Source organism: Arabidopsis lyrata (genome assembly GCF_000004255.2).
Source record: "Arabidopsis lyrata subsp. lyrata unplaced genomic scaffold ARALYscaffold_7, whole genome shotgun sequence".
Lineage (NCBI taxonomy): Eukaryota > Viridiplantae > Streptophyta > Magnoliopsida > Brassicales > Brassicaceae > Arabidopsis > Arabidopsis lyrata.
The window spans coordinates 5,349,512-5,376,320 of NW_003302549.1; the positions used below are offsets into that span (position 1 = coordinate 5,349,512).

Genomic DNA, 26,809 nt, shown 5'->3' on the forward strand with positions numbered 1-26,809 from the left:
GCGACGAACTGGAAACCGTGTTCCGAGCTGAAGGGGACTTGACTGTCCTGAGGTCGGGCTTGAGGCTCAAAGTCGTCTTTCTTTTGAGGTCGGGGTCGTTCTTCCTGCTTCCTTATCGAACTCTTCGTGTCCTTGCCGAGCTCTCCGTGTCCTTGCCGTATCAGCGTGTTTTTCAATGGATGTGACGGGACTGATCGTTCCGCCTTTATAGCCTGCCAAGTAGGGCACGTTTCGATGACAATTGCCGGTTTTACCCTTTGGATCGAATGACATGGCACTTATATGACGGTGGGTTCGTCTGGGCTTGGCTAACTTCGTCCTGGACCTTGGGTGTTTAAGGACCTTCTTTCGAAGTGGGCCTTTTCTTGGAATTGGGCTTCGCATTCGGGAGGTCCAACTCTTCCCCCAACACTGCCGATGACAAAATTTATTAAAATCTCAATGGTGAGAAAATGGTGTCTTAATTCCTCACCATTCGTACACAAAACAGATAAGTAGAGAAGGGCATGTCAATAAATTCTGGCCCGTTTGTCTATGTGGTAGGCAGGATCGGATCTAGAAACATATTTCGTATGTGGCACATAAAAAAAAGTTATATATAATTTTTACTTTAAATATTTAATATATATACATTTTTTCAATATTGTATATATTTTTTATTAGTTGAAGAAAAAAATAATGAAAATAAAACTTAAAATTGACATTTAAATTAAGATGGCCAGCCAAAAAAAAAAAAAATTAGAACAGTATTTTTTGGAAATTTAATAGAAAATAAAAGGAAATAATGGGACATTAAAGGACTAGAACCTTGGAATGGTGGCCACTATGCAGGACTACAATGGTGAGAAAATGGTGTCTTAATTCCTCACCATTCGTACACAAAAGAGATAAGTAGAAAAAGGCATGTCAATAAATTCTGGCCCGTTTGTTTATGTGGTAGCCGGTAGGCCGTATGTGCAAAATATCCAAGATTTTGTCACCAAAAAAATAGGATATCAAGAGTTTACGATAATAAAAAAAAACAGTAAGGATATTTTTAGTTTTGAATTTAGGACATCTCGATACTATTTAGATAACTTTTCTATGAGAAATTGAGAACTAATATTTTGATATATGATATAGCAAGTAGAATTAATATGTGGTATGTTTTTCATAATTTAGCAAAAAGTTTATAAAGTTTAGTTTAAGTTTATGCCAAACAAAATTATTTCAAAAATATATTAATATATTTAGTTGTGTCATATGGTTTCGCATTATAGTTCATTAGTTCTATTGTGCCATATATTGGGCAGCCCTCTATCGTCGGTTAAGTTTTAAAATCTTGGATTTGCATCGGTTTAAGAATGAACTCGTTGATCACTCACATGAATCCCGGTTTTAATTGAAAATCAAATAGAATATTTAATAGATCTTTATTCATATTATCATATTCTCCAAATACATGAAGTCAAGGATTATTAAGGCACCATAACATTAAATATTTTTGGTCAAGTTTAACAAACATATTAGCTTAACAGTTGTAAGCGCAAGTGCAAATTTGGTTTTTATTTCCGGTACAAACGCCATTCCCGTTGTACTTTTGAAAACAAAGTGGTATGCATTCTTGAAAAGTGCATGGCTTGCTAAGCTTCACGTCCACAACACATCTTTTTATATTCGCTCCCTCTGCATTTGGCAAAGCCAAAAAAACTAAAAACAAATAAAATGTATCAAAATATTTACAAATGACTATAAGTATATTAATTAAACGAACGAGCATATATATATATTTGAAAATGATTAGGTCAAAAGTATCTAAACATATAACTCTATATATATGTGATGGTAATTGGTATAGTATTTAGACGCCAAGTGATTATCGCATAACTAGTCATCTATATATATCTAATCCGTAAGTCACACTCATCTTTGTCCTATATGTTTCAGTAGTTTTTCCTAAAAAGACCGAAGAACGAGACCCGACTCTGCTTAATGAGCTAGATGCATCGATTTGAGTTTAATAACATGTTTAATGATATAAAAGACGGAAAAATTTGTACCTGAGAGAACAAACATGGAGATGAATAGATACGAACATAATAGTTTAGCCATGAATTTCTGAAAATTAAGAAGATAGTGTTAATCTAATACTTGTTTGTTTGAAGAAACTTTTTGATATTGAAAATGGTATAGAGAAATGACCTTTTTATAGACTGTGAAAAATGGTACATGATATATAATAACTCTTTATAGGAAACATATATACAAAATTATGAAGACTTTGACCAAAAAATAAATAAAAAAGAAGAAAATCAAAAGAATGAATATAGTAAAAGTTCTACATTTTAAAGAAAAAAAATACAGTCATCATATATTATCAGTTTGTATGATTATATATTTTTTTATTGTAAATGTGAAAAAAAAATCTATTCATTTGTTGGAAACAAATCCATTCATTTTCCTTTCATTATTTTCCTTTTTAGCAATAAATCGATTATATAATCATGATTGGTATACAAATCCAGTATAAACTCTATATATAAATAATATTGGGACTATCATATTCTTTCAATTTATAGTGAATATAGTGATATTATCAATAAATGAATATTTATTAGTTTATAGAGATATTTTCAGTGTTTAATTTTAGAAAAATATAAAACCGAGACAAAAAAACTTTTTAAATGAAATTAGTGTTATGAATGTTTGAAATTATGTAATTTGGGATTTGATATTTAAAAAAACTCTTTCGACAATAAATTATATATATTAATTTACTTATATAAATCGTACATATAAATTCAAATATATATATTATTGACCTCTGATGTTATATTTTAACAACATATAAGACCATCAAAATGAAATATAATTATGCATAAATTTACGGAAAATTTTGGTTACTTTTATTACGTGGTTACAGAGTAAACTACAATACTATAATTTTAAAAGACAAAATAGTTAGTTTATACAATAAACGTTAGAGATGTGATCTAACGAAATTTTAATTTTTATATTGTTAGAATATCCTCATTGAAAGTTGGGACATTTCTAGACTACTATATAAGGTTTACGGATTTCTCCACACATTGTCAATTAATTTTGAATTAGAATCTCATGGTTTTTAATATGCAAATAATTGATTCAAAGTTTCGCTTTTGTGGACTTGAAAGATGCAAATAATTAATTGGGAGTTTGAGACGAGGATAACATGGAGTAAGTGGCACTGCCTTCTCTTTGAACTTATATATGCACGTGTATTTATTTCCAATTTTCAGTGGTTCATATGATTTACCACCTTTAAAATACCCATAAAATCCAAATTAACCTATTATAATACATAAATATAATTTGGAAATCTCCTAAAGCTAACGAAATAATTAAAAAATCAGGGAGTAGTGTTAATCTATAGATATGTTGATAAATAGGTAGAAAACACAATATTTTTGCTATAAAATGTTAAGAGAATCATGGAATAATGTTAATCTAATAATTATCTGTTGGCCTTTGAATACAATTTTGAAGTACGAACATGGATAAAGAATCATGGGGTAATGTTAATCTAATAATTATTTGCTGGAACTTTAAATACACTTTTTATGGTATGAAAATGGATAGAGAATCATGAGATAATGTTAATGTAATAATTTTTTGTTTGAACTTTGAATACATATTCTAAGTATGGAAATGGTGTATCTATGTATTACACATGAAAGAACCACATGGAAAAGAAAAAAAAAATTCTGTGAATTAAGTTAATTGCTATTATTTTAACATGTTGAGAAGGTGCATATAGTAATCAATTTAGTCAATCCTACATTTTTTAACATTCATTCACTTTCCTTTTATTTTTATATCTGCTTAGATGTTTTTATTAGGTGAATAATAAAGAAAAATATATACACACAAGCATTACATAACAATAAAACAAAGAAAATATCATCTCTAATTTACAAAACATTAGAAGCTCTCTTTGTTGTGATATATTGATCATGGCCAAAATATCATGTTCTTATTTCTTCATACTCATGTTTGTGTTCTCAGGTAATTTCATGTTTTCCACTTCCAAACATTAAAAAATAATGTTCATTTTTACATTACATAAAATATCTAAACGTATATATATATATATATATATATATATATATATATATAGTTTCATATCATAACATATGATATTTTTCTTTTTCAGCTTTTGTATTGGTTGAGAAGGTTAAGGGAGATGAACGTTGTACTATAATCATTCATCCAGGATCTCCATGTGACCCTCCTGATTGTCGTCTATACTGTTTTGCGGAATACAATGGAGTTGGAGAATGTATTGCATCCAAACCTGGTAGAACTGCTAATTGTATGTGTGTACTTATAATTGTTAAAGAGACAAATTCTAAATAATATCCTTAATCTATATGAATAAAAATAATTAGAAGTTTTTCGGCCCTTCTCGTGATTGGATAATTATTATTGGAAAAATTCTGAAGATTTCAGTTACCTTGTTGTCAATTTTAGAAAACTATATAATCAGCCAAACGTATATAATTGCATCGACGTTGATGTTTTGCATCGAAATCACGTGGAGTTAGTAAGACAACGTTGTAACCACTATATATTCAGGGCCAATCTCGTTCTTCCATCTTGCACTAAACAATAATTAAGAAAGCCTCTCCAAAATGACGTTTTCTCGTAGCAGCTCGATTTCCTTCTTCATCCTTGCTTTATTGGGCGTCTTAATTAATCCGGCGTTCTCTTCTCGCGTCTCATCCTTCATCAAGCTCCCGAGCTCCGTCGAATCTCGCTCTTCCGACGTTTCCTACTGCGAGGGCTGGAGATTGGCTGCCGAGACCAACAATGCCGGAACCTGGAGGGTGGTTCCGTCTCAATGCGAAAACTACGTTAAAAACTATATCAACGGAGGCCAGTTCGACAAAGATTACGATGTACTCGCTAGTTACGCCATCGCCTACGCTAAAACGATCAATCTTTCCGGCAAAGATAAGGACGCGTGGGTCTTTGACATCGATGAGACGCTTCTCTCGAATCTTGAGTACTACAAGGCTCATGGTTACGGGTAATGCCCGTGCACACTCTATTACTACTAGCCCTTGGATTTTGTTTTATTATATCAACTTTCATAATGATTGTTTGACTAACTTCATTGACTATTAAATCGGGAGAGTTGTGGATTCAGATCTGGTTTCTTGGTTTAAGATTTTTGGTGCTATTTTTTTTTGTAGCGTGCTGATCGGTTTGAGTGATTTGGTTATGGTGGATTTAGGTCTGAACCGTACGACAATACTTTGTTCAATGATTGGGTGGTAAAAGGAAAAGCCCCAGGTTTTGATGCGAGCTTGAGGCTCTACAAAGCTCTCAAGAAACTTGGTTTCACTATCATTCTCCTAACCGGCCGAGATGAAAGTCAAAGGAGTATCACCGAGAAAAATCTCCGCGACGCCGGTTATTTCGGTTGGAACCGACTCCTCTTAAGGTAAAGCTATGCCAAAATATTTCTTTTGTTTTGGTCTGGAGTAACTTATCTAGCTCAGTAAAGTTGAAATCCTAACCCATTATCATATACAAAACTGAGATTTATCTAGAGGCGGATCGGTTACAGACTTACAGCTATGATTGTAGATTAACTAAAATTAAAAGAAACACAACTGAAAAAAGACAAAAAAAAAATAGAAACAAAATAATGGGTTGCGTGTGATTACTAACAGAACTCCGAATAATATTCGAAAGAAGATTTAAACAATAATATTTGAAAGACTAAGTTTTTCCTATACAATATTAGATCTAAAGAATAATATTAGAAAGACTAAAGTTTAAAAGAATGAGATTAGAAAAACTGAATATTTGACTTCAAAAAATTAAGTGATTATAAAATCTCAAGGCTCTAAATAGTATTCCACCAATCATTTAGCCATCTAAACTAAACTTATGAACCGGTACATGTGGTAAAATACTAAGTTTGTTGTTTTGGTTAATGGAATTGATGCAGGGGTCATGAAGATCAAGGAAAAGCAGCAACACAGTACAAATCAGAGCAGAGAGCAAAAGTGGTTAAAGAAGGCTACACAATCCATGGAAGTGCTGGCGATCAATGGAGTGACTTGCACGGTTTTGCCGTGGCCACTCGTTCCTTCAAAGTCCCAAATCCGATGTACTATATTGCTTGATCCTCTACTATATATTAATATGTTGCATGAGTTTGAGGTTTTATGTATGAAGAAGAATTTATGAATTTATTTCGTAATTCATTGAATAATGTACCACGTTCTATCTTTAGTACGATTTATGCTTCAACGGTTTAAATTTCTATGGATAAGGAGTATTAATCAAAATTGGTTAGTAATTAAGGGATCCCAATTATTAATAAGCTTAAATGTATATGTCTAGTATAGTGTCTAGATTCATTTAGTCATTGTACATTGCTACAGTTTTAAACCAGTCTAATTGCTTTTCTGTTTCTGTTCCGGTTAAGGGTTCTGGTCGATCAAAGGTCGAGTCTGTATATAAATAAGGGATTTTGGTCTAATGTGTCATTCACTGTAGCAAAACTTATACAAATTGCCACAAAAAGTTTTCCTTTCTCAATGTGCCATTTCTCTACTTTATGGCAGGCAGACAAAGACGAAAATGCCCTCAGACAAAAATATCTAAATATCAGATATTTGGTGGACAAAACTTTGAAACAACATATTTCAAAAAATTTTGGTAGATAAAAAATATTATACACATTTGAAATAACAGATTGGGATGATATTTGGTGGACAAAAAATATTGTCCACATTTGAAACAATAGACTTCAAAAAAATTTGGTGGACAAGAATTCGAAACGGCACACTTCAAAAATTTTGGTAGACAAGAAATGTTGTCCATATTTGAAACATAGATTGAGAAGATATTTGGAGGACAACCAATATTATTCACATTTAAAACAAACAAACTTCAAAGAAATATGGTTGACAAAAATTTGAAACAGCATACTTCGAAAATTTTGGTAGACAAGAAATGTTGTCCACATTTGAAACAATAGATTGAGAATATATCTGGAGGACAATAAATATTGTCCACATTTGAAACAAACAGACTTCAAAGAAATTTGGTGGACAAGAATTGGAAACGGCATACTTCAAAAATTTTGGTAGACAAGAAATGTTGTCCACATGTATCTTCTTCTTTCTCAGATTTAGATTCGCTCCCACTTTCCAAACCAGATTCAGACCCAGATTTTTTATCTCGCTAAATCGCCAACGATGTATTCCTAGATCGAAAACGTGATGAACTCTTATATCTAGGGAGATTGAGCTTCATTTTTTAGAAGAAAGAGAAAGAGAGAGAGATGAGAGAGAAATGAGAAGAATGGAGATTGAACCAAAAAGCTTTCTCTCTAAAGGATAAATTGGACTTTGCAAGTTGGGTTAGAAATTAGATTGTGACACAATTGAAAAGGATTTGTGGGCTGTCGCAATTTTGGTAAGAAATGCTACAGTGTGTGGCACTTTTCTTAGATTTCTCTATAAATAAACTGCATGTACATTTTTCTTAATTAATTAATGTGTATGAGATATTTAGGTATTCTCCTCGCGGCCTTTCAATTTTGTTCTTCGCCTCCCCAATACTATTTTCAAATCCTAAAACCATACAAAATTTACAGCAAATGGTAGACATTTTCGATGAAAATGACGATAAGTATATGCATGTTTGAAAACACGGCCAAAGTGACCGCATCTGATTAGCGCGCGGTGAGTGATGTCAATTTGATCAATAGTTTATAGTTTATATATGATTGATCATTAAAATATGGTTATTATAATTTCTGAAAATGTTTTGAATTGACCTCTATTATTACCAAATCAAATCCTGCCAGTGAGGACGTTGTAGTTCTCAATAAAAATCATGTGGGTGTAATAAGACAAATTTTACATTTATTTTAAATTCGCGGCCAATCTTCTTTTTCCATCCAATAGTTGAAAAGAAAGAGCCTCTCGAATGACGTTTTCTCGTAGCAGCTCGATTACGTTCTTCATTCTAGCTTTATTCGCCGTCTTAATTAATCCGGCGATCTCTTCTCGCGCCTCGTCCTTCACCAAGCCGCCTCTTTCTTCTATCGCTTCATACTGCGAGAGTTGGAGATTAGCCGCCGAGACCAACAATGCTGGAACTTGGAAGGTGGTTCCGTCCCAATGCGAAAACTACGTTAAAAACTATATCAGCGAAGGGCAGTTCGACAAAGATTACGATCTAGTTGCTAGTTACGCTATCGCCTACGCTAAAACGGTCAAGCTTGGCCGAGACGGCAAGGACGCGTGGGTCTTTGACATCGATGAGACGCTTCTCTCCAATATTGAGTACTACAAGGCTCATGGTTACGGGTAATGCTCTCTCATGTTAATACTGAGTATTAATAATATGATTGTTTGACTAACTTCGTTGACCAACAAACCGGGAGATTTGTGGATTCAGATCTGGTTCTCGGTTTGAGTTTTCTTTTGTGCTATTTTTCGCTATTATACCGATCGGATCGAGTGATTTGTTTATGGTGGATTTAGGTCTCAACCTTATGATAATACTCTATTCAATGAGTGGGTGGTAAAAGGAACAGCCCCAGGGTTTGATGCGAGCTTGAGACTCTACAAAGCCCTCAAGAAACTTGGTTTCACTATCATTTTACTAACCGGCCGAGATGAAAGTCAGAGAAGTATAACCGAGAAAAATCTTCGGGACGCCGGTTATTTCGGTTGGAACCGACTCCTCTTGAGGTAAAAAGCTATACCAAAATATTTCTCTTGTTTTTGGTCTAAAACTCTAGGAGGACTTGAGTAGATTTGAAATCCTAAACCATTATCAAAATAAAGAAATACCTCCAGCTAAAGATTAATTTAGCCATCTCTAAACTTATGAACTGATATATATAAAAAAAAAAAAAAACATGATTTGGGTTAATGTGATAAATGCAGGGGTAAAAATGATCAAGGGAAAGCAGCAACATTGTACAAATCAGAGCAAAGATCAAAAGTGGTTAAAGAAGGCTACACAATCCATGGAAATACCGGCGATCAATGGAGTGACTTGCAAGGTTTTGCCGTGGCAGCTCGTTCTTTCAAAGTTCCTAATCCCATGTACTATATTCCTTGATCATCTGCCATTGATATGTTGCATGATAATTTCGCATTTATGTATGAATAAGAATTTATGAATGTATTCCATAATTCACCAAATGTAGCCATTCTTAATGTACCACGTCCTATTTTTACTAGGATCCATGCGTCAATGACTCAATGCTATGTAAGAAAAGGGGACTGATTAACCAAATAATTCTGATCATAATTGTCAAACAAAATCCCGATAATGATTAGATAGTACTCCAATCCAAGTTATTTGATCAACATATGTAATTGACAAAAATAATTCTACTAACTAATTAACTAATTAAAGTTTTTGCCTTTTTGGTTTGAAACGATAACCATCCAATGAATGGGAGACAGATCATTATCTCTTTCTCTAAATCTCTCCAATGGCGTCTCTTCGCAGCCTTTCGATTTGGTTCTTCTTCTTCTTCGTCTTCTTAATCAATCCCTCCATTTCTATTCGCACTTCCTTCATCAAGCTCCCCACAAGCGACGGATCTCGTTACTGCGACAGCTGGAGATTAGCCGCCGAGACCAACAACGCCGGAACTTGGGATGTGATTCCGTCAATTTGCGTGGATTCCGTCGCCGAGTATCTCAACGGAGATCAGTTCCGATCAGATTACGATGTCATCGCCGATTATGCGCTCGCGTTCGCGAAATCGGTTGAAATCTCCGGCGACGGTAAGGACGTGTGGATCTTCGATATCGACGAGACGCTTCTCACGAATATTGACTACTACAAGGCTCATGGTTACGGGTATGTTCTTTCTATTATTAGCCGTTGGATTTTGTTTTATCTATAGTTGTGATTTATCAACGGTGGACGATGATTGTTTTGACTTTACTTCGTTGACCCTCGTACTAAACCGGAATCTTATTGTGTAATGCGGTCTCTAGGTTTAAGAATTGCGAATTTAGATCCGGTTCTAGGTTTAAGATTTCCGGTTCTGTTGTAATTGCTGCATTTTTTCTAGCGTACCGATCGGTTAGATTGATTTATTTTTTTCCGAATGATTTTAGGTCTGAACCGTATGACAATAATAGTTTTAGTGAGTGGGTGGAACAAGGAACAGCTCCAGCTTTTGATGCGAGCTTGAGACTGTACAATGCTCTAAAGAAATTTGGTTTCACTATCATTTTGCTAACCGGTCGGGACGAGGATCAAAGGAGTTCCACCGAGACAAATCTCCGCGATGCCGGTTATTCCGGTTGGGAACGTCTCCTCTTGAGGTAAACACATAAAGATCAGAAGACTTAACCGAATTCGGTATATCTCAAATCCCAAAACATTACCATACCAAATCGGTATATACCTAAGCTAAACATCTGAATGCAGAGGTCCAAATGATCAAGGGAAATCAGCTACAAATTACAAATCCGAGCAGCGATCGAAACTGATTCAGGAAGGTTTCAAAATCCGTGGCAATTCCGGCGATCAATGGAGCGATCTTCTAGGTTTTGCCGTGGCTGATCGGTCTTTCAAAGTCCCAAATCCCATGTACTACATTCCTTGATCACACATTTCTTATTTATGTATTGAGTAACAACTTATGTGTTTTAGAGATTAATATCATGTTTGCTCCTAGATTACATTTATTTTTAGTATAAACAATAACTAATACTTTCATATAATGTAAAATTATATTTGTTCGGTATTTTCCATAACTACAACCGGAGAAAAGCTTAGAAGAAGCTCATCTTCTACTACCTTAACCATCTCTCTTTGAGGAAGACTGACCATAACCACTCGGCTCATTGGTCCCTTACCGGGCAGTGAGGGAAGCACTATGACCTGTCCACCTCCAGCTACAGGCCCTTTTACATAGCAAGACAAGTGGCTCAGAACCAAATCCTCCTCGAACATCATCGGACGTGAATGAGACATGTTCTCTAAATTAGTACACACGAGATCAGAGCCATTAGATATCGCACCGTTATTGCTACTCAGCCATTCGATCAAGTCCATGACCGTGTCGTAGTCTAGTTTCTTGGTTATGTTCTCAATCTCTTGAACAGCGTGAAATAACAATTTATCTTTGGTTTTAACTGGTTTGGAATAGGGAACCTTGTGATAAACCATGCAATTGCCAAAATAACCTTGGTCTAAACGCAATAATTTCCTAACGTCTAAGCACAAGGACATGTCCATGAGCTCGTTTCTCTTTCCTTTGGCTCGACTCACACAGACCCAAAAGAGTCCAGCCAAAATCTCAAATGTCGAAATCCTTGGCTCATTCTCGCCGGCTCTGACCAGGGGATCCGGGAATAGAAAAGTAACAGTGACCATATGGTCCTCGGTCACGTTTGATGGTGAAGCCGTTAGAGTGCAAGATTTGATGTAATGACTAAGCAGTTGGTTGTTAGAGATTAGTTTATGGTTGGCAAACCGGCGAGGCGGCAGCGGGTGGAATAGTGGAGGAGCCATCATGGATCGAGACAGAGTTAGATCTGCCCAAGCTCGAATAAACATCATTGCACAAACTGGATCCGCTAAGAGATGGCTACAGCTTAACCCAATAGCTAACCCACCACTTTCAAACTCAGTCACCTGTAGATAAATAGAAACCAAAAAAATAAGACAAACCATATCGTACTAAACCAAACCAGAATAAACCGAATTATATATACCTGAACACAAAAGGTAGACCAATAATAATGAAGATGATACATGCCTTCCCAATGAACAAGCTTGAGTTCTTCCTCTCTATTTACATTCCTAAGCCATTCTTCAACCGACCCGGTTGCTCTCGCCTCCACCATCCTCATGCCAGCGTCGTTGCTCTTCACCTTCCACCGTCGGCTTACATCCTCCTGCTCTTCCGAACCATCATTTTCCCTAACCAATCTCCCGGTTACAATCGGATAACAATTGAGTGTGTATGCTAATGACTCCCTTAATTTTTTTGTGATTTCTCCCGGTTCTCTAGTCTTCAAAGACCGGTAATAGTACACTAGACGAATGTGGTTTGGTTCCATGACGTGGTCCAATACTGAAAACCGGTATAATCGCCCTGGTTCAATCGATCTAGTGCTGACCACGGTTCTTTTGCATATGAATCTCACGCGGTCCTCCTCCATCATTGTCTTCTCTTTAGCAATCAAATTTTGTTTTGTTTTATTCTTTGGTTAGAATCCAATTTCGATGTGCTTATACATTAATGTACACAATATATATAGTATGTGCATTAGTTGGTGTTTTATTTTGCATATATATATTCAAGTTTCAACACATACTTTTCCCATGACTACTAAACAACCCACTCCTAAGGGAATGTAAAATTTCCATGGTCCCGTAAAACATGTTTCTGTTATGGTCGGATTCCGAAACAATGTTTAGGTTAAAATAATCTTCTAATTTATGTGTGCACATAATCCACGGCATTACTGGTGATCAATGGAGCAATCTTGTAGGCTTTGCCGTGGCTGATCATTCTTTCAAAGTCCCAAATTCGATGTAGTACATTCCTTGATCACCCATATTTATGTATTGAGTAAACAACTTATGTGTGAGTGTGACTAATCATCTTATTGATTCAATACAAGCTATTTTCCGGTGAAATCCTTATGGTTAAACTTGATACCACACTCCAATCCACTAAGCCAATTATCGATTTTTACAAAATTCTTCTGGTTACAAAAACACATTAGCATGATTTGATTACACAGAAGATGACTTAAACATTTAATTTGGTTACTAATTAAGTCACAAAAAGGATACATCTTTAAGCATAAACCGTTAATAAAAAAGCTTCTAACTTTAAAAAACTTTCATGGAGAAGAAGTGTAGTACTGATTGTTACCCTCTCTCAGTCCCACACTTATCGCAGCACAAGCCAAAGGCTGCGTCGGAATCCTAAAACAGCTCATCGCTCCGCCGGAGTAACCCGAACAATCCGGCTGCGGCCGCTGCAAATTTCTCCCCGGAATACAGTTTCCGACGAAATCAAAGCCGAAACTAATCCTGGAGGAACATTCAGAGCTAAACCCAGAGAAGAAGTTGAAAGCAACAGTGAGATTAATCAAATTCGTCAACGAACAAACCAAATCAGGAACCTCTCCGGAGAATTTGTTGTGAGCAAGATTCAAAATTTCAATCGCCGACAAGCAAGAGATCGTATCTGGAACATGACCCATCAGTGAATTGAAGCTAACGTCAAAGACTTCAATTTCAGAGAACATACCAACAGATTCCGGTATACAACCGGTTAACTGGTTATTCAAAAGCAAAACTTCCTTAACCCTCGATCCCGTGAGGCCAAAACTCGTCGGAATTTCGCCGGAAAATTTGTTATTTGCCAGATTAATCACAGAAGCCGGAGAATTTCCGAGGTTTCTTGGGATTTCTCCGACGAATTGGTTGTTATTGAGGAGAATTGCGTCTAACCGTTTGTTGAATAGCTCTTCAGGGATGAAACCGGAGAAACTATTAAACCGGAGATCGAGGTAAACCAGATTTGGTATGTAGAGTGTGACTAAAGGGAAAGGACCTGAGAGTTTATTGTTGCTTAGATCAAGTTCTTGAAGAGAAGCTAAAGATTTGAAAGAATCTGGGATTTGCCCTGAGAATCTGTTACTGTTGAGATGGAGAATATTGAGGTCTGAGAGTAAAGCTAGGTCTTTGACAAGTGAGCCTTTGAGATTTGCATGGTTAAGATCTATGGAGGTTATAGATTGACCAGAACAGAACACACCTTTGTAAGAACAAACATCTGATCCAACCCATGTCTTAAGAACATTAGATGGATCCTCTGTAATGGCTGATCTCCAAGCTTGAAGAGCATTGTAAGCTACTCTGTTTGGAGCTGATCCTGGAACAGCATTACGGTTACCGCCGTTGTTGTATCCGCCGCCAATCCAAACACCACCGCCACCGCCACCACCGCCGATTCCAACTCCAACGCCGCCTCCTACTCCAAAAGAAGCATCTATCTGAATCAAACCAGTCAAAAACAGGAAGAAACAGAGAAGCTTAAAGTTGCTGCCTTTCTTCTTCTTAGACATTTTTCTCCTCCTTCAAAGTAGCTTTTTTTTTAAGAGTTGACACTTAAGGAAAGAGAATGAATAGTGATTGTTTCAGTGGATTAATGAGGTTTGTGTGAATGTGTGTGTGTGAGTGAGAGAGAGTGTGTGAGATTATGAAAAACAGAGTGGATGTGGTTGAAGAAGCATTGATGATATGAGAGGGAGGGGACAAGATTATCAAAAAGAGTTCTTATTTGTTCCTTGTGTAGTTATGTCACATTTGCCTTTGTTTTGCTAAGTTTTACTGTTTATGTTCAACTTAGACTATACACAATGGTACAATCTTTGGTTGGATGTGAGTAATATAAAAAGAGAAAAAATAGAAAAATTGTGTAAAAGTTGTATGTTGGGTATAAGTTTATACTTGGGTGTGAGTATTAAAATAAAGAGAAATATTGCACTCTCTCTATCTCCCTCTATCCTCTTCTTTTTCTCTTTTTTCTCTCTCTTTAATTATAATAATAAAAAATTATTCACACCCAAACTCATATATGTGCCATTGTGTATGCTCTTATGATTGCATGAATCATATCACGGGTTCATCTTCTTTTGCCTTTTGTTTCCACTTTTATTATTTCAATGCATTTTAGTGTAAAATATTGAATCACATGTTTTGAAAAACTCTTACATATGTCATTTGAATGGATGCACTAGTTTTGATTTCATTCTTGATAAGTTAACTAATAATGGTTTTAAGTTGCACCTACTAAACAAGTTATAATTGACTGTGAATCTTTTAGACAGAAGTAATCAAGAATGTAATAATAAATGAAAAAATAAAATGAACAGAATCTAGATGAGGCTATAAATAAGAAAAGGCATATAGCTTGTGACTGTGAATATGGTGTTGTTGACTTGTGTGGGAGAAAGAGATTTTGGGAGTGTGAGAATTTTTTTAACTGCGTCACGTGGAATGGCACAAATGTATTTGTGTCTCCATTTAAACAATTTTATTTAATATGTAGCTGCATTTAATCCAAATGTTTTTCATGCAATTATTGAGAGGAAAGCTTATAGTATACTCCAACAATAAATTACTTTACTTGATCTAGCTAAACAACAAAATTTATAGATTTCCAAGCATTCACTATAAAACAAAAACACCATGGTATTGACAACGAAATAAATTTCTTTGTATTTTGATATTATCAGTCTTAAAAATACCAATTGCTCTACTATTTTCTTATATAAGTTAAGTTGAGCAGTTTAAAGATGATGGATATGCTAGAAGGTAGTTTTCAATACTATATGGATGGAGACAAAATATGAAAAATAGTTAGTGGTGATTTGCAGGATTTTAATAGATAAGGCTTACCATTTTTCGAAATAACGTACCAACCATTAAAAGAGCATGAGATCCGTACCAAAAATGGACATGAGGGTTTTTGTTCAACCTTTAGGCAAGAACATACCCACAAACTAAATGTTGTTCTAGTTAGATTCAATTTTGATTTCAGTTTAAAGACCTTGCCGTACTGGAAAAATAACCTGACCCAAAGACAAATGATAATCACGCTATTGGCAAGTGGCAACCACATGCTGACGACATGCATACTTAACTAGTTAACTCAATTGCAAGTAGGCCTATAATGGGCTCTTTAAGCCCAGTTCCTAAGAAGCCTAGGTGCTAGTTGTTGCCTTCTTTGGTAGTATTCCTTTGGAAACGATCAAGTTAATTTGAATACTTGGTACTAAAACGAAATAATTATGTCAATTTTCTGAAGGACACAACGACCGGTGGTTTTTGTATTCAAAAACTAGATGTTTTATTCTCTCTTTTTTTTGGGCAACAACTAGTAATTAACTTATTAGATACATATTTTAAACTACAAATTGCATGTTAGTTTTTTTAGAAACTTAGGCCATGAATGTTTTGGGGTTTTTGAGTGGTTTTTAGATTATTGATTTTGGTTTATACTTATAGATTTTAGATTTTGATTTTTCGTTTTTGGATTTTGCAAAAGATAAAAAAATAGAAAAAGAAACAAATGGAAAACAAAAAAAAGTTTGAATCCACGGCAAACATTTTAAAAACTAACAAAAATGGGTTTTTGGGATTTGTGAAGAAAATTGTAAAAACTGTCAAAATCTAGATTCCTTATTTTTTAGGAAAACCATTTTTCTCATAATCTTGAATGGATGATTTAATGGTTTTTAAAAATCAAAAACCAAAAACCATGCTAAAAACTACTACCCACCATTCAAGGCCTTACTTATATAGTCAACTGATTTCTACTAGTGTGGTCGATTCACCATCCGATTGAAACCCGCAAATTGTTAACAACACTTCAAAAATTATCATTTAGTTAAATAAATTGATTCCTTATCTGCTAAATTAACTCTTTGTATAGTAATGATGGAGTCCACATAAAAAAAAAACAAGCATAAAGGGAGATAAATTGATTCTTGGAGTCTATATAAAGACGGACAATGCAATTTCCTTACTTAAATATATTTATATGTATATAAAAGTACAAAACATAATATGAAATTTGAATATTGGTACGTTAAAAAAAAAGATTTCAAGGAATATAATATGAGTTCAACATATGAAATGGGAAATCGAATCCATTTGTCGAAAGAGAAAAATAAAATCATTAAAAAGAAAGAAATAAGCAATAAAGGTAAATATTGTCTGTTTATTTCTTTATTTCAGTTTCGAAATCTAACCATAGCAAAAAAAAAAAAAAAAGGTCAAGTCTCATCTCCGGCCTCTCTCCCCATGTTGATTTTGCTTTTTCCTCTCCCAATGTCCCATGAACACAAATAAGCCTAGAGAATTAAACTACTTAACCGAATATCTTGGATCTATATTGATAATTTGCTATCTTAATTTTGCGGTAGCCAAAATTTTACATCAAGTTATTTCTGATATAAAATATATAATAGCTAAACCAACATGAATTTTTATTGATCACATACCATTTTTTCACCAGATAATTTTGTCAACTAAGAAAGTTAATCGAAATTTATAAAAGAAATTTTGTTTATGGAATAAGCACTTTATTAAAATTTTGAAATTGTTAACACATTGAAAAATCACTATATACTTTGGATATAATCATCATATAAATATCTAACGATGAGTTAGGCCGTTATAGGGGTCATTTGATAATATGCTAGAAGACGAGTGGAATAAGGAATATATATAGAGAACAAATCATCAAAGAAGGTTTGAATGTGATATACACATATACGTAATCTATTATATATATGTGTATATATAGAAATATTTTATGGACAAACTTAAAGACTAAAGAGACCAAGCATAAACATAGATAAGTGCTTTTTAAGATGACATTACTTCTTATATTCTTTAGGTATAGATTCCATTATTCAACAACTCAAAAAAAAATAAAAAAAAATCGAACAGGAATCAATTTTTAGTTCACTTGGTATAGTTCCCTCCTCTCTTGTTTCAAACCAATCAAAACTCACTTAATCAAAATGTACTCTTACTTATAGTTATACGGTTTTTAAAGAAAGTCATTTCAGTTTAATTTCCAACATATTAGAAGTCTTTTTTTAACATTATACATCATTCCACGGAATTTACAATAACTTCTTTTCAACATTTTTAAACCTTACTAAAAGTCTTCTAATTAAATTCCTAACAATGTACTGATATAGACTAGTAGCCACTAATATACAGATCAAACTAAATCTGAAGGTTTTATGATACTGAACTGTAGCTTCTGCTACTAGACCATTAAGATCATGAAAGCTCGAAAAAAAACTAGTAAGACCATGGCACATGTATGGTAGTATTGAGTGAAAGGTTCGGCCATAATACTCTTAAACATAAAATTTGAAACTAATTTTAGATGATTCCACAATCAAACCAGCCTTTTGTAAATATATCAGATTTCAAATGACACTTGGGTTTCAGTGCATTGGATAACCAAAGGTATAACAAGCAAATAATACTAGCTAGTATTATATACCAACATATATATTAAACAAAAAAAAAAACAATAAATTATACAATTCATATATCCTAATTAACAAAAACAAAGAAATCGAACAACAAAAGAAATGAATTTAAAATAACATGTAATAAACATACTTATATCTAATTTTATATGGACTGTTGATGATTTTCATGCAATTTTCCTTGCTTTTTTTCTTCTTAGTCTCTTTGGAATATAACAGCTTTTTCTCTCATGCTTTATCCTTTCTTTTTTTTTCCTTTTTTTTTATATATCAAAATCCTTTTGAACTATATAACAAAAAAAGGCACTTGATCTTTGGTGCTGCTTAAAAAACCCTCCACCATTGCTTGGTCCAAAATCGAACTATATGCCACTTTCCATGGAGATGCCATGATGATGATGACTATGAGAGCATCATGATAGGTATGATAGTACCATCTTTTTGTGATGTGGGTCGACATGATCATCAGACTGGAAAATGGCACAATTACCCATGATGATCTTGGTTGTCAGAAGAGTCAGGGGCTGGCCAAAACGTTGAGTACTTCAACCATTCTGCTTCTTGTTGGTTCCCCACTGATGATGACCCCTGCACCAATCCAAATCGCTTCTCAATATATACATACATACTTACGCACACATATACCAACCCAAAAAAGCATATAGCTGACCTAAGTCAATCACATTTGGTTTGGTTAGAAACTAACTGAAACTGAACTAACTTATACTTCATCCGTTTCAAAATATAAGACGTTTTGAGGTATTATTTTTATTTCAAAATGTAAAACGTTTTCAAATTTCTATGCAAATTATATATTAATTTAATATTTTCTAATTATTTATATTATGCAGTCTCATTCATGATTGAGATATTTTTTGAAAGTAAATATTTATTAATCTGCGTGTTTTTAACTAAAACGTCTTATAATTTAAAACAGAGAGAGTATAACCAACCAAAAATGCCATGTTAGCATTCCACAAATAGGGCATATATTATGGTTGCCTGTTATATATATATATATATATATATATTTTACATTTTAAAATGATTTATAAAACTAAAATAATAAGAACATTCCATCAAATTTAAGACAGATTAAAAAAAAAAGGAATGCAGACATGCTGTCCCCCACGAAAACACAATGAAATCTACTAATGTCTCTTACCGAACTTGTCTCGCGAGGTACTACGCATGAAAAAAGACTTTAAAGTATATACATATATACACACATTATATTACATATAAACATAAGTTTATATATATCAACTATTATTGCCTTTTAAATTAGTTATAAAAATGGTTTGAAAAAAGAAAAAAAAAAGGAGAAGAAAAGAATCTGAGAAATTTTCTTTTGTTCTTTAATTAAAAGAGTAATTTATAGGTAAAAAGCAAACTATAATTAACAAAAGTAAACGCATCTCTCTTTCTTTATCTTTTCTGGTTTTGTTTACTTAACATTGTTTTAACTCTTTCCAACTAAGTAAAGAATAAGCGCAGAAGGAATATATGAGTCTTAAGTATCATTCCCATGCAAAACTGAAAAAGAAAAACTATATATTAAAAAAGAAAAAGTTTTTCTTAAAAATATTCTTTACTTTTATTCAAATGTAACTTACATTGTACTATCTTCGACCCTTACAGAAAAATATTATTATCTTAAAACATTTATTTATAATTTCGATTTTAGTCTCTTTCTCTTGTATATACAATATATAGTTCTGAATCTACGTGTTGATGGTGAAAATGATCATATGTCTAATATCTATACTCGTAAATTATTTTTTTGAAAATAATGATGGTGAAAAAGTGAAATTTTCCCATGAAATTAAGAGTCAAAAAAGGGATTAATAACTTACATCTTTTACATCATGATGAGTGGTAGAAGAAGTGCAGCCCATTATGAGTTCTTCCAATCCAGAAGCTGACCTTCCTCCCATCTTCCCATCATTATGTTCTTCATCTCCATCTTGACGTTGTTGCTGTTGTGTCTTGTTCAGTCAATAAAGACAAAAGTAATCTCAGGAAATTTTTTTATTTAATTCCTTAAGAAAATGATCTTAAAACATTAAAATTAATCATCTTGTCTCTCCATGACCAAAGACCACATTGGTTTCCTACTTGTTCTTAGTTTGGCTGACACTAAAAAGTGACTTAGCTTTTGTTGGCTTTGGATAATGGATATTAGTTAGACACATCTTACTAGACTAATTCAGCATAATTATATATTAGACATTGTAACTTTAGTTGTCTTTTTTTTTTTGACCTATATCTTATATATACTTTATTTGCCATAATCAATTTTGGTACAACCCAATTTGCATGCCTATGTAGTCCCATCATTGTTAAGTCACATGCATGCAAATATCTTAAAAACCTAACATGTGCAAGAACCACAATTTCTACTACTTAATTAAATACCGACATATATACGTGCCTGTGTGTAGAAGAACACAATAAAAAACTCCAAATAAGTAACAGTAACTGTAATTAGTTACATTACAAATTCACAACCCTAATTGGAATTAAATGTTTTTAAAAAAAAAATTAAATTGAAATATGTTGAGGGCCTTATAAAAGTTTGATAGGTGCATGACTCCCACCCCAATCAATAGTAACATAACGTAATTTTATTTTGATTATTATAGATAAATCACAGTGATATTTCAGCTAACTTGTTCATTTCATGAAACTGTATCCTTCTCCTGAATTAATTAATTATATTAATTAAGAAAAGAAAGGGTGATAAATATATGATATGATAGTAATATTTAATTAGCTATTTTACCTGGTAATTTTCATTGGGGAGCATGATTCTATGAACATGATAAGGATTCTCGTCGAGGATATTAATGGAGGCATGGTGAAGCGAAGTAGATGGAGAAATAATGGTTGATATTGGATGTGTTGGCTGGCTTATGTTGAATGCATGATGCCGTTGTTGTTGTTGATGATGATGATGGCGATGATCATGAGCCATATGATGTGATGCTGATGATGATGCTTGATGACGATGACGATGTTGTTCTGCCATTACATTCTCACATGTAGCGTGCCCGGTCTGAGGAGTTTCCCTCCTCGCCACCTGAAAAGATATAAAATTTTAACTGCTAATTAAAATAATTGATATATATATATATATATACATATACTTTCTTTTTTATATTAAAAATAATTACTTTTATTATTTCATATTTCATTTGAACCGTTGCGGTTTAGACATTGTTTTCTGAGTTTATCACGTCGGGTGAAACTTTAGGTCACATTGTTAGTTAAAAATTGATTATCACCAACCGTTCATTATTATCACGTCGGGTAAATTTATTATTTAAATTCCTTAGGTAACTACATTATAATACGAACAAAAAAAAATCAAAAACTATACAAACAAAATAAGCATTGTTTACTTGCAATGCAAGCCAATATAAGAACCCTAAGCATCATTGTTTCCAGTATTCACCTTTGTTTTACTTAGTCTTATGCGAGAGCGATAGACATAATTAACAGTCAAATTAAAATTGAGTTCAAAATCAAATAAATCATATTGTATTAAAAAAAAATTCCTTGTAGGAAAAAAGGTTGTAATTTGCGTTAGAACTGGTGAAAATTTTGTATTACAATATTTAACCATTTAAATTTAGTACTATATATTAATACATAATACATATCATAGGATCTATTTTTTATTTTCTTTTTGTAATACACTTTTTAGATTCAATTTAAATTTTCTTCAAAATGTGTATTACATTTTTAGTACTTATTACCAGTCAAGTATGCAAATTAATTTAGTTATTTTACTAAACGAAAAAATCAAAATGGAAAAAAAAGGGGTGCATATATACCTCATCAAAGCTTTTCATAAACGGAACAAAGCTGAGTTGATCCATTGCATAACTCGGAAGCCCAGCCGCAACCGCCGCAGCGGCAGCTGCTACGGCCATAACGCCACCACCAACACCGCCTATTTCATCGGACCGATTTGGAGGATTAACATTAATAATCTCTCTAGACGAAGAACAACTCCCACCACTAGTTGTCCCACTATCTCTCCTCATATGATACTCTCCACCGCCTCCGCCGCTACTCGCTTCACCGCCTCCACCACCTAAAGCGTTCAAGCTCGATGTAGAAGACGACCAGTTGCATTGCCTAGGCTGAGTTTGATAAAAGATCTTAGACACAACAAGTTCTCCTTCTTTCTCTTCTTCATGTGTCCCCAAATGATATTGATGCATTACCCAATTGGTTTTCTCCGGTTTTCGATTCTTTCCAAAATTGGTATACAAAACCAAAATCTTCTTACAACCTTTTTGTTTACCGTTTACCATAACCGGCCTTGTCTTACCGGTCTTATGCCACCTCGTCTCACCGGAGCTACTGCTTCCTTGCAGATTATTGTCACATTCCGTTTGAATCTTTCTTCGCTTTCTTGTTCCCGTCGTGTACGCCTTTGATGGTCTATGAAAGAAGTGCCGGCTTAAACCATCTCTAGTCACTCCTATCAAAGTTGAAAAAAGAAAAATGTCTTTGTTGTTAATTTATATGTTTCTTGTGTGACCCAAATTAAAAAGATTCAAACTTTGGTATGACCCAAATGAAAAGGAAAAAAATTCAAAACATTGGTTTGACCCTCCGTTGCTAGTCATTTCAAGCAATCATATATTATAATGAAAGATATGCATGTGTGATTTATAAATAAGAATGCATGAAAAATGAATGATATATATATATATATGTATAGGTTATAAAAAAAGGTATGTATATAGTGTAGTTGTGACCAAAGTATAAGAGATATAAACTTTGGTGGGACTCAACTAAAAAAAAATCAATTTTGGTGTGACACAATGGTCTATATATTATGTATATAGTCTTATCAAACAACCATATAATGAAGATATATCAAGAATGTGATATATGGACTGCATGAAGGTGTGTATGTACCAGGAAGTTTCTCGGGGTGAGTGTAGCAAATGCCGTCTTCGCCTTCAATGGTTGGGATGAATTCGTCAATGAGAGGGTGAGATTTAAAGTCTTTAGCTAAGACTTTCGCTTCTAAATGTTCTATCAATTCTTGATCGGTTGGGTCAAATTTCACTCCTGCTGGTAAACCAACCCAATCCTGCTAAAAAGAGGAAAAAAAAAAAACTTAATTAATATAAAGAAAAAGAACAAGAGAATATAAGTATATACAATTATACATATAAAGACTCGTATATAGACGCTTTAAAATTTGGATTTTGAATTTCTGCAAGCGATAGAATAAAACAGAGAGCATCATTCTTGATGTTCTTCATTGATTCTTTTCCTCTTTTTATTTTATTTTCTTAAAAAAAAAAACATTTACAAATGACCTAAAATGAGAAAAAGAAGGTAGATAAAGAATTTTTTTTTTTCTGTTAATTAAAATAAAATAGAAGGAAAAAGGAATATTACTTACTGGTTTGCCTTCGAGCTTGTGGCCGCAGCTAGGACACTTCTTGGATCCACAAAGTTGATGTTCTTCGATCTTTGCGTCGATTATATCCGAACCAGTCACCGAGCCAGCAGGATTACTCTTGTTCATCTCAATCTCTAATATCTTTGATCAATTTTCTCCTATGCGTCTGCGTGTAGTTGCAAAGATAATAACAAAGCTCTTTCGATCATATCCGAGGGTTGGAGTATTAGAGAGAGAGGGCCAAGAGAGAGGCTACAGAGAGAAGATTTGAATAAACCCTCTATTATTATAGAGAAGAAGCAACTGATTTTGAGGAGACAAGACAAAAGAGGGTTTTTCTTGAAAACCTAACCGACACAAGAAGAAGACAAAGTGAGAATTTATGGGGAAAAAATCCCCAAATTATGCTAAAAGGAACAAACTTGGTCGAGCGGATTAAGATCTTAGACAGTACTGCAAATCAGGAAAAAGAGAGAGAGAGAACAAAGAGGAGAGATAGAGAGAGTTACTAAACGACGAAGAAGAAGGAGGAGAAGAAGAAGAAGAAGAGAAAGTGTGAGAGTTTGGGATGTGAAAGGTATAAATTAATAAAAACATTCGAGAGAATTTTTTTGTTGAGGAAATTATAATATATATATATATATGGTGTATATATGTGTCTATCTCAAACTTTAACTGAAGAAGTAAGCAAGAAAAAGGAAAAGGTGGCTCTGAAACCCATTCACTGACCCACCTTTTATTTTGCCTTTGCTGGTTTAAGAAGCCGCTATGAGTCTTTCAAGCGGTTTGTTTACATTTATCTACAAATTCTACTCTTTTGTATATTCCCAAATTATATATTTATTTATTATTTATGTAGTATAGATATGGATATATATATATATATATATATTTAAGATATGGATATATGCATACGTTTATACATTCTAGCTATCCTTTTCTTTTTTACTGCTCTTTTTCTTTAACTTCTCATTTTAGCTATCCTTAAAACATCGCAAATTCATTACAAATTTAATTTTTATGTAATAGAGTGGAATGAATTCTCTACAAAAAAAAAAAGATACTAAAAAGTTTACCATCTATCTTTATAATTTAATGTGAGTTTCATGCTGGCAAGTATTTAATATTGGAATTTCCATCACTATTAAGTATTAACTATAACAAATATGTAGTCTTCAGATGGTATGTATAAATATGTAAATATATAGTATAAGTAAATTAACTTAAAAACCAAAATAGAAAAATGGATTTTGTGACGTCGGAAAAAAAAATTACATGGGTTTTGTATTCATGGTCTGTATTTATGACATATACAATACTTCACACCATACTACTCTTAACAAGCATTTTTAATTTTTTAAGGATAAACGTTAGTCGCCATCACAACCTCCAGTAACTTCTAGTTAAGGAATTAATCGAGTAAATTTCTGTAGAAGGTTAATAATAAGAACAGAAGAGAATAAACAAAAAAAAAAGTAAAAAGGAAGAAGAGAGAAAAAAAGACGAGAAGGAAGAGAAATCACATGGGCATCGAGCTGGAGGAATTGATCATTATTCTTTTGTTATTCAATTTTCTTCTTTTTTCGTTTTTATTATTTAATTTAATTTCTGCAGAGGAAAAAAAAAAGGAAGTAAGAGGTTGCTTGAGAAGTAAGGCAATTTGAGCAGCGACCCATTATATGGACCACACCATCTCTTATCTTTCTAATTTGTAATATATTTTTCGTATTTTTTTTGTTTTGAAATAAATCATATGTCTCTCGTATTTTATAGAAAAGCGAATATAATTATGAATTTTTATTATTATTTTTATATGGTCTCTTTGGAGATCTGTTTACATCAGCATGAATTATGAAATCATGGCAACTATTCTTTTTTACATATGTTTCAAATCAGACAATGTTTTTGAAGTAATCCTGAAAATATTACATTATTACGCCTATTAAATAATTTTGTGTTCGTTCTTAAAACATATTTATCGTACGCATTATCTATCATACGCTTCATAACAATCTTGAGTATCTTGACTGTGATGATTATAGTTAAAGTTCTATCGTATTATATATCAAGGTAATGTGAATTTTTTTCATCAACTTATTTGAGAAAGAAAAAATAGTCAAAACTACCAAAAGAAAAAAAAATGAACAGAAGAAAATTGTACACTTAAATTTCTAGATTAAGTGTGAGAAAATTAGATTCGTTTTTATATAAACCCTAATGTTAATCGTAAGAAAAAATATTTTTGTTTTAGATTAATTTTTTACTCAAAAAAAAAAGTTGTTTTTTATATAAACGAAACAAAGAATTATGATTAAACTAACCACTTTTTGCTTTCTTGATTGCTGGTCATGCTGCAGTTTAAAATTTCGATTAGAAGCGGTTTAATCTAGAAAGTGGTGTAATAAGCTTATACGGCTCTTATGATGTAGTATGAATTAAGATTAACGTAGCCCCCACAAACTATGGATCCATTCTTGAATTTGAGATCTTTCGATTGGATTGGAGTGTTAGGTCTTGAACTCTCTTTGAACATTTTATATTCTTATGGTCCTGAAATCTAAGATAAACTGCCAAAAAGATACTTCAGCATTTCATGTAACATAAATTAAACTATTCGTTATGATTTGAAAAATCACTAAATCAGTAAATCTTCCTCAATGCTATAAATTTTCTATATTAACTTTTTAGAGCCGTTAGACGTAAGTCACGTAACTATTCAAAAGTAAAATTTGATATTCTCGATCGGGTGTGGAAATATAATTTTCAATATATATATATACATTTTTGAATGACTTTTAGCAAATAAATCCTGGAGTTGGACCTTATTTACGGATGAATGCCATTGGCATTAATTATTTAAATTTGAAAAATATTACTTAAAGATATTACCAATACGATTTCGAGAATCATAAATTCATATCTTCCTTAATTTTTTGAGTCATTAATGTGATAATCTTTAGGAAATATTTCTCTGTAAAAAAAAAAATCCACATTAATGAAGGCATTAAAATCGACACTAACAATTAAATTATTTAGATGTTCAATTATTTTAAGATTCTTATATCTTATTTGATATTTTTTTTTTAATATCTCATTCTTTAATTACTGCGTTTAGAATTTATTGGTTGTTACCTATTTTTTGGTGAAATTTATTGGTTGTTACTTAATAAGTAATTATGGTGCGTTTATTTTAGTTAATATCTAATTTAAAGGATTTGTTTTCTTTTATTATTAATAAATGAATAACATGTATAGAAATAAAAGATTTTTTTGCGACTCCATAATAAAAATATTAAACTCTTATTTT

The 26,809-nt window shown here is 32.9% G+C and overlaps 8 protein-coding genes across 11 annotated transcripts; 4 read left to right on the forward strand and 4 right to left on the reverse strand.

Moving 5' to 3' along the window:
* Positions 1-1,052: 1,052 nt before the first annotated feature.
* On the reverse strand, positions 1,053-2,270 carry LOC9303488 (defensin-like protein 163). Its single transcript, XM_002869397.2, has 2 exons — positions 2,040-2,270; positions 1,053-1,689 (listed from the first exon to the last, which is right to left on the reverse strand). The coding sequence occupies exons 1-2, from the start codon at positions 2,089-2,091 to the stop codon at positions 1,511-1,513; spliced, it is 231 nt and encodes a 76-aa protein (XP_002869443.1). The 5' UTR covers positions 2,092-2,270; the 3' UTR covers positions 1,053-1,510.
* Positions 2,271-3,875: 1,605 nt separating this feature from the next.
* On the forward strand, positions 3,876-4,355 carry LOC9305515 (putative defensin-like protein 157). Its single transcript, XM_002867370.2, is given in 3 exon segments — positions 3,876-4,023; positions 4,172-4,335; positions 4,338-4,355. Coding segments are annotated over 3 exon segments (234 nt in total). The 5' UTR covers positions 3,876-3,971.
* A 194-nt stretch (positions 4,356-4,549) lies between these two features.
* On the forward strand, positions 4,550-6,244 carry LOC9303489 (acid phosphatase 1). Its single transcript, XM_002867371.2, has 3 exons — positions 4,550-5,047; positions 5,255-5,464; positions 5,978-6,244. The coding sequence occupies exons 1-3, from the start codon at positions 4,650-4,652 to the stop codon at positions 6,153-6,155; spliced, it is 786 nt and encodes a 261-aa protein (XP_002867417.1). The 5' UTR covers positions 4,550-4,649; the 3' UTR covers positions 6,156-6,244.
* Positions 6,245-7,886: 1,642 nt separating this feature from the next.
* Positions 7,887-9,238, forward strand: LOC9303490 (acid phosphatase 1). The gene is made up of 3 exons (XM_002867372.2): positions 7,887-8,354; positions 8,532-8,741; positions 8,940-9,238. Exons 1-3 carry the CDS (start codon positions 7,972-7,974, stop codon positions 9,115-9,117), a joined length of 771 nt encoding a protein of 256 aa, XP_002867418.1. The 5' UTR covers positions 7,887-7,971; the 3' UTR covers positions 9,118-9,238.
* Positions 9,239-9,319: 81 nt separating this feature from the next.
* Positions 9,320-10,768, forward strand: LOC9303491 (acid phosphatase 1). Its single transcript, XM_021018664.1, has 3 exons — positions 9,320-9,870; positions 10,134-10,343; positions 10,450-10,768. Exons 1-3 carry the CDS (start codon positions 9,497-9,499, stop codon positions 10,625-10,627), a joined length of 762 nt encoding a protein of 253 aa, XP_020874323.1. The 5' UTR covers positions 9,320-9,496; the 3' UTR covers positions 10,628-10,768.
* Positions 10,618-12,392, reverse strand: LOC9303492 (rosmarinate synthase). The gene is made up of 2 exons (XM_002869398.2): positions 11,742-12,392; positions 10,618-11,661 (listed from the first exon to the last, which is right to left on the reverse strand). The coding sequence occupies exons 1-2, from the start codon at positions 12,192-12,194 to the stop codon at positions 10,753-10,755; spliced, it is 1,362 nt and encodes a 453-aa protein (XP_002869444.1). The 5' UTR covers positions 12,195-12,392; the 3' UTR covers positions 10,618-10,752.
* A 286-nt stretch (positions 12,393-12,678) lies between these two features.
* On the reverse strand, positions 12,679-14,400 carry LOC9305516 (leucine-rich repeat extensin-like protein 4). Its single transcript, XM_002869399.2, has one exon. The coding sequence runs from the start codon at positions 14,112-14,114 to the stop codon at positions 12,882-12,884; it is 1,233 nt and encodes a 410-aa protein (XP_002869445.1). The 5' UTR covers positions 14,115-14,400; the 3' UTR covers positions 12,679-12,881.
* A 3,645-nt stretch (positions 14,401-18,045) lies between these two features.
* LOC9305517 lies at positions 18,046-24,167 on the reverse strand. 4 transcript variants are annotated; one of them, XM_002869400.2, is made up of 6 exons: positions 23,503-24,167; positions 23,007-23,187; positions 21,908-22,563; positions 20,854-21,150; positions 19,925-20,056; positions 18,046-18,656 (listed from the first exon to the last, which is right to left on the reverse strand). In XM_002869400.2, exons 1-6 carry the CDS (start codon positions 23,626-23,628, stop codon positions 18,555-18,557), a joined length of 1,494 nt encoding a protein of 497 aa, XP_002869446.1. In that variant the 5' UTR covers positions 23,629-24,167; the 3' UTR covers positions 18,046-18,554. The 4 variants fall into 4 exon arrangements, with proteins under 4 accessions (XP_002869446.1, XP_020875303.1, XP_020875305.1 ...); XM_021019644.1 differs by having other exon boundaries at positions 23,007-23,184; positions 23,503-24,117; XM_021019646.1 differs by having other exon boundaries at positions 19,925-20,047; positions 23,007-23,184; positions 23,503-24,088.
* Positions 24,168-26,809: the final 2,642 nt, after the last annotated feature.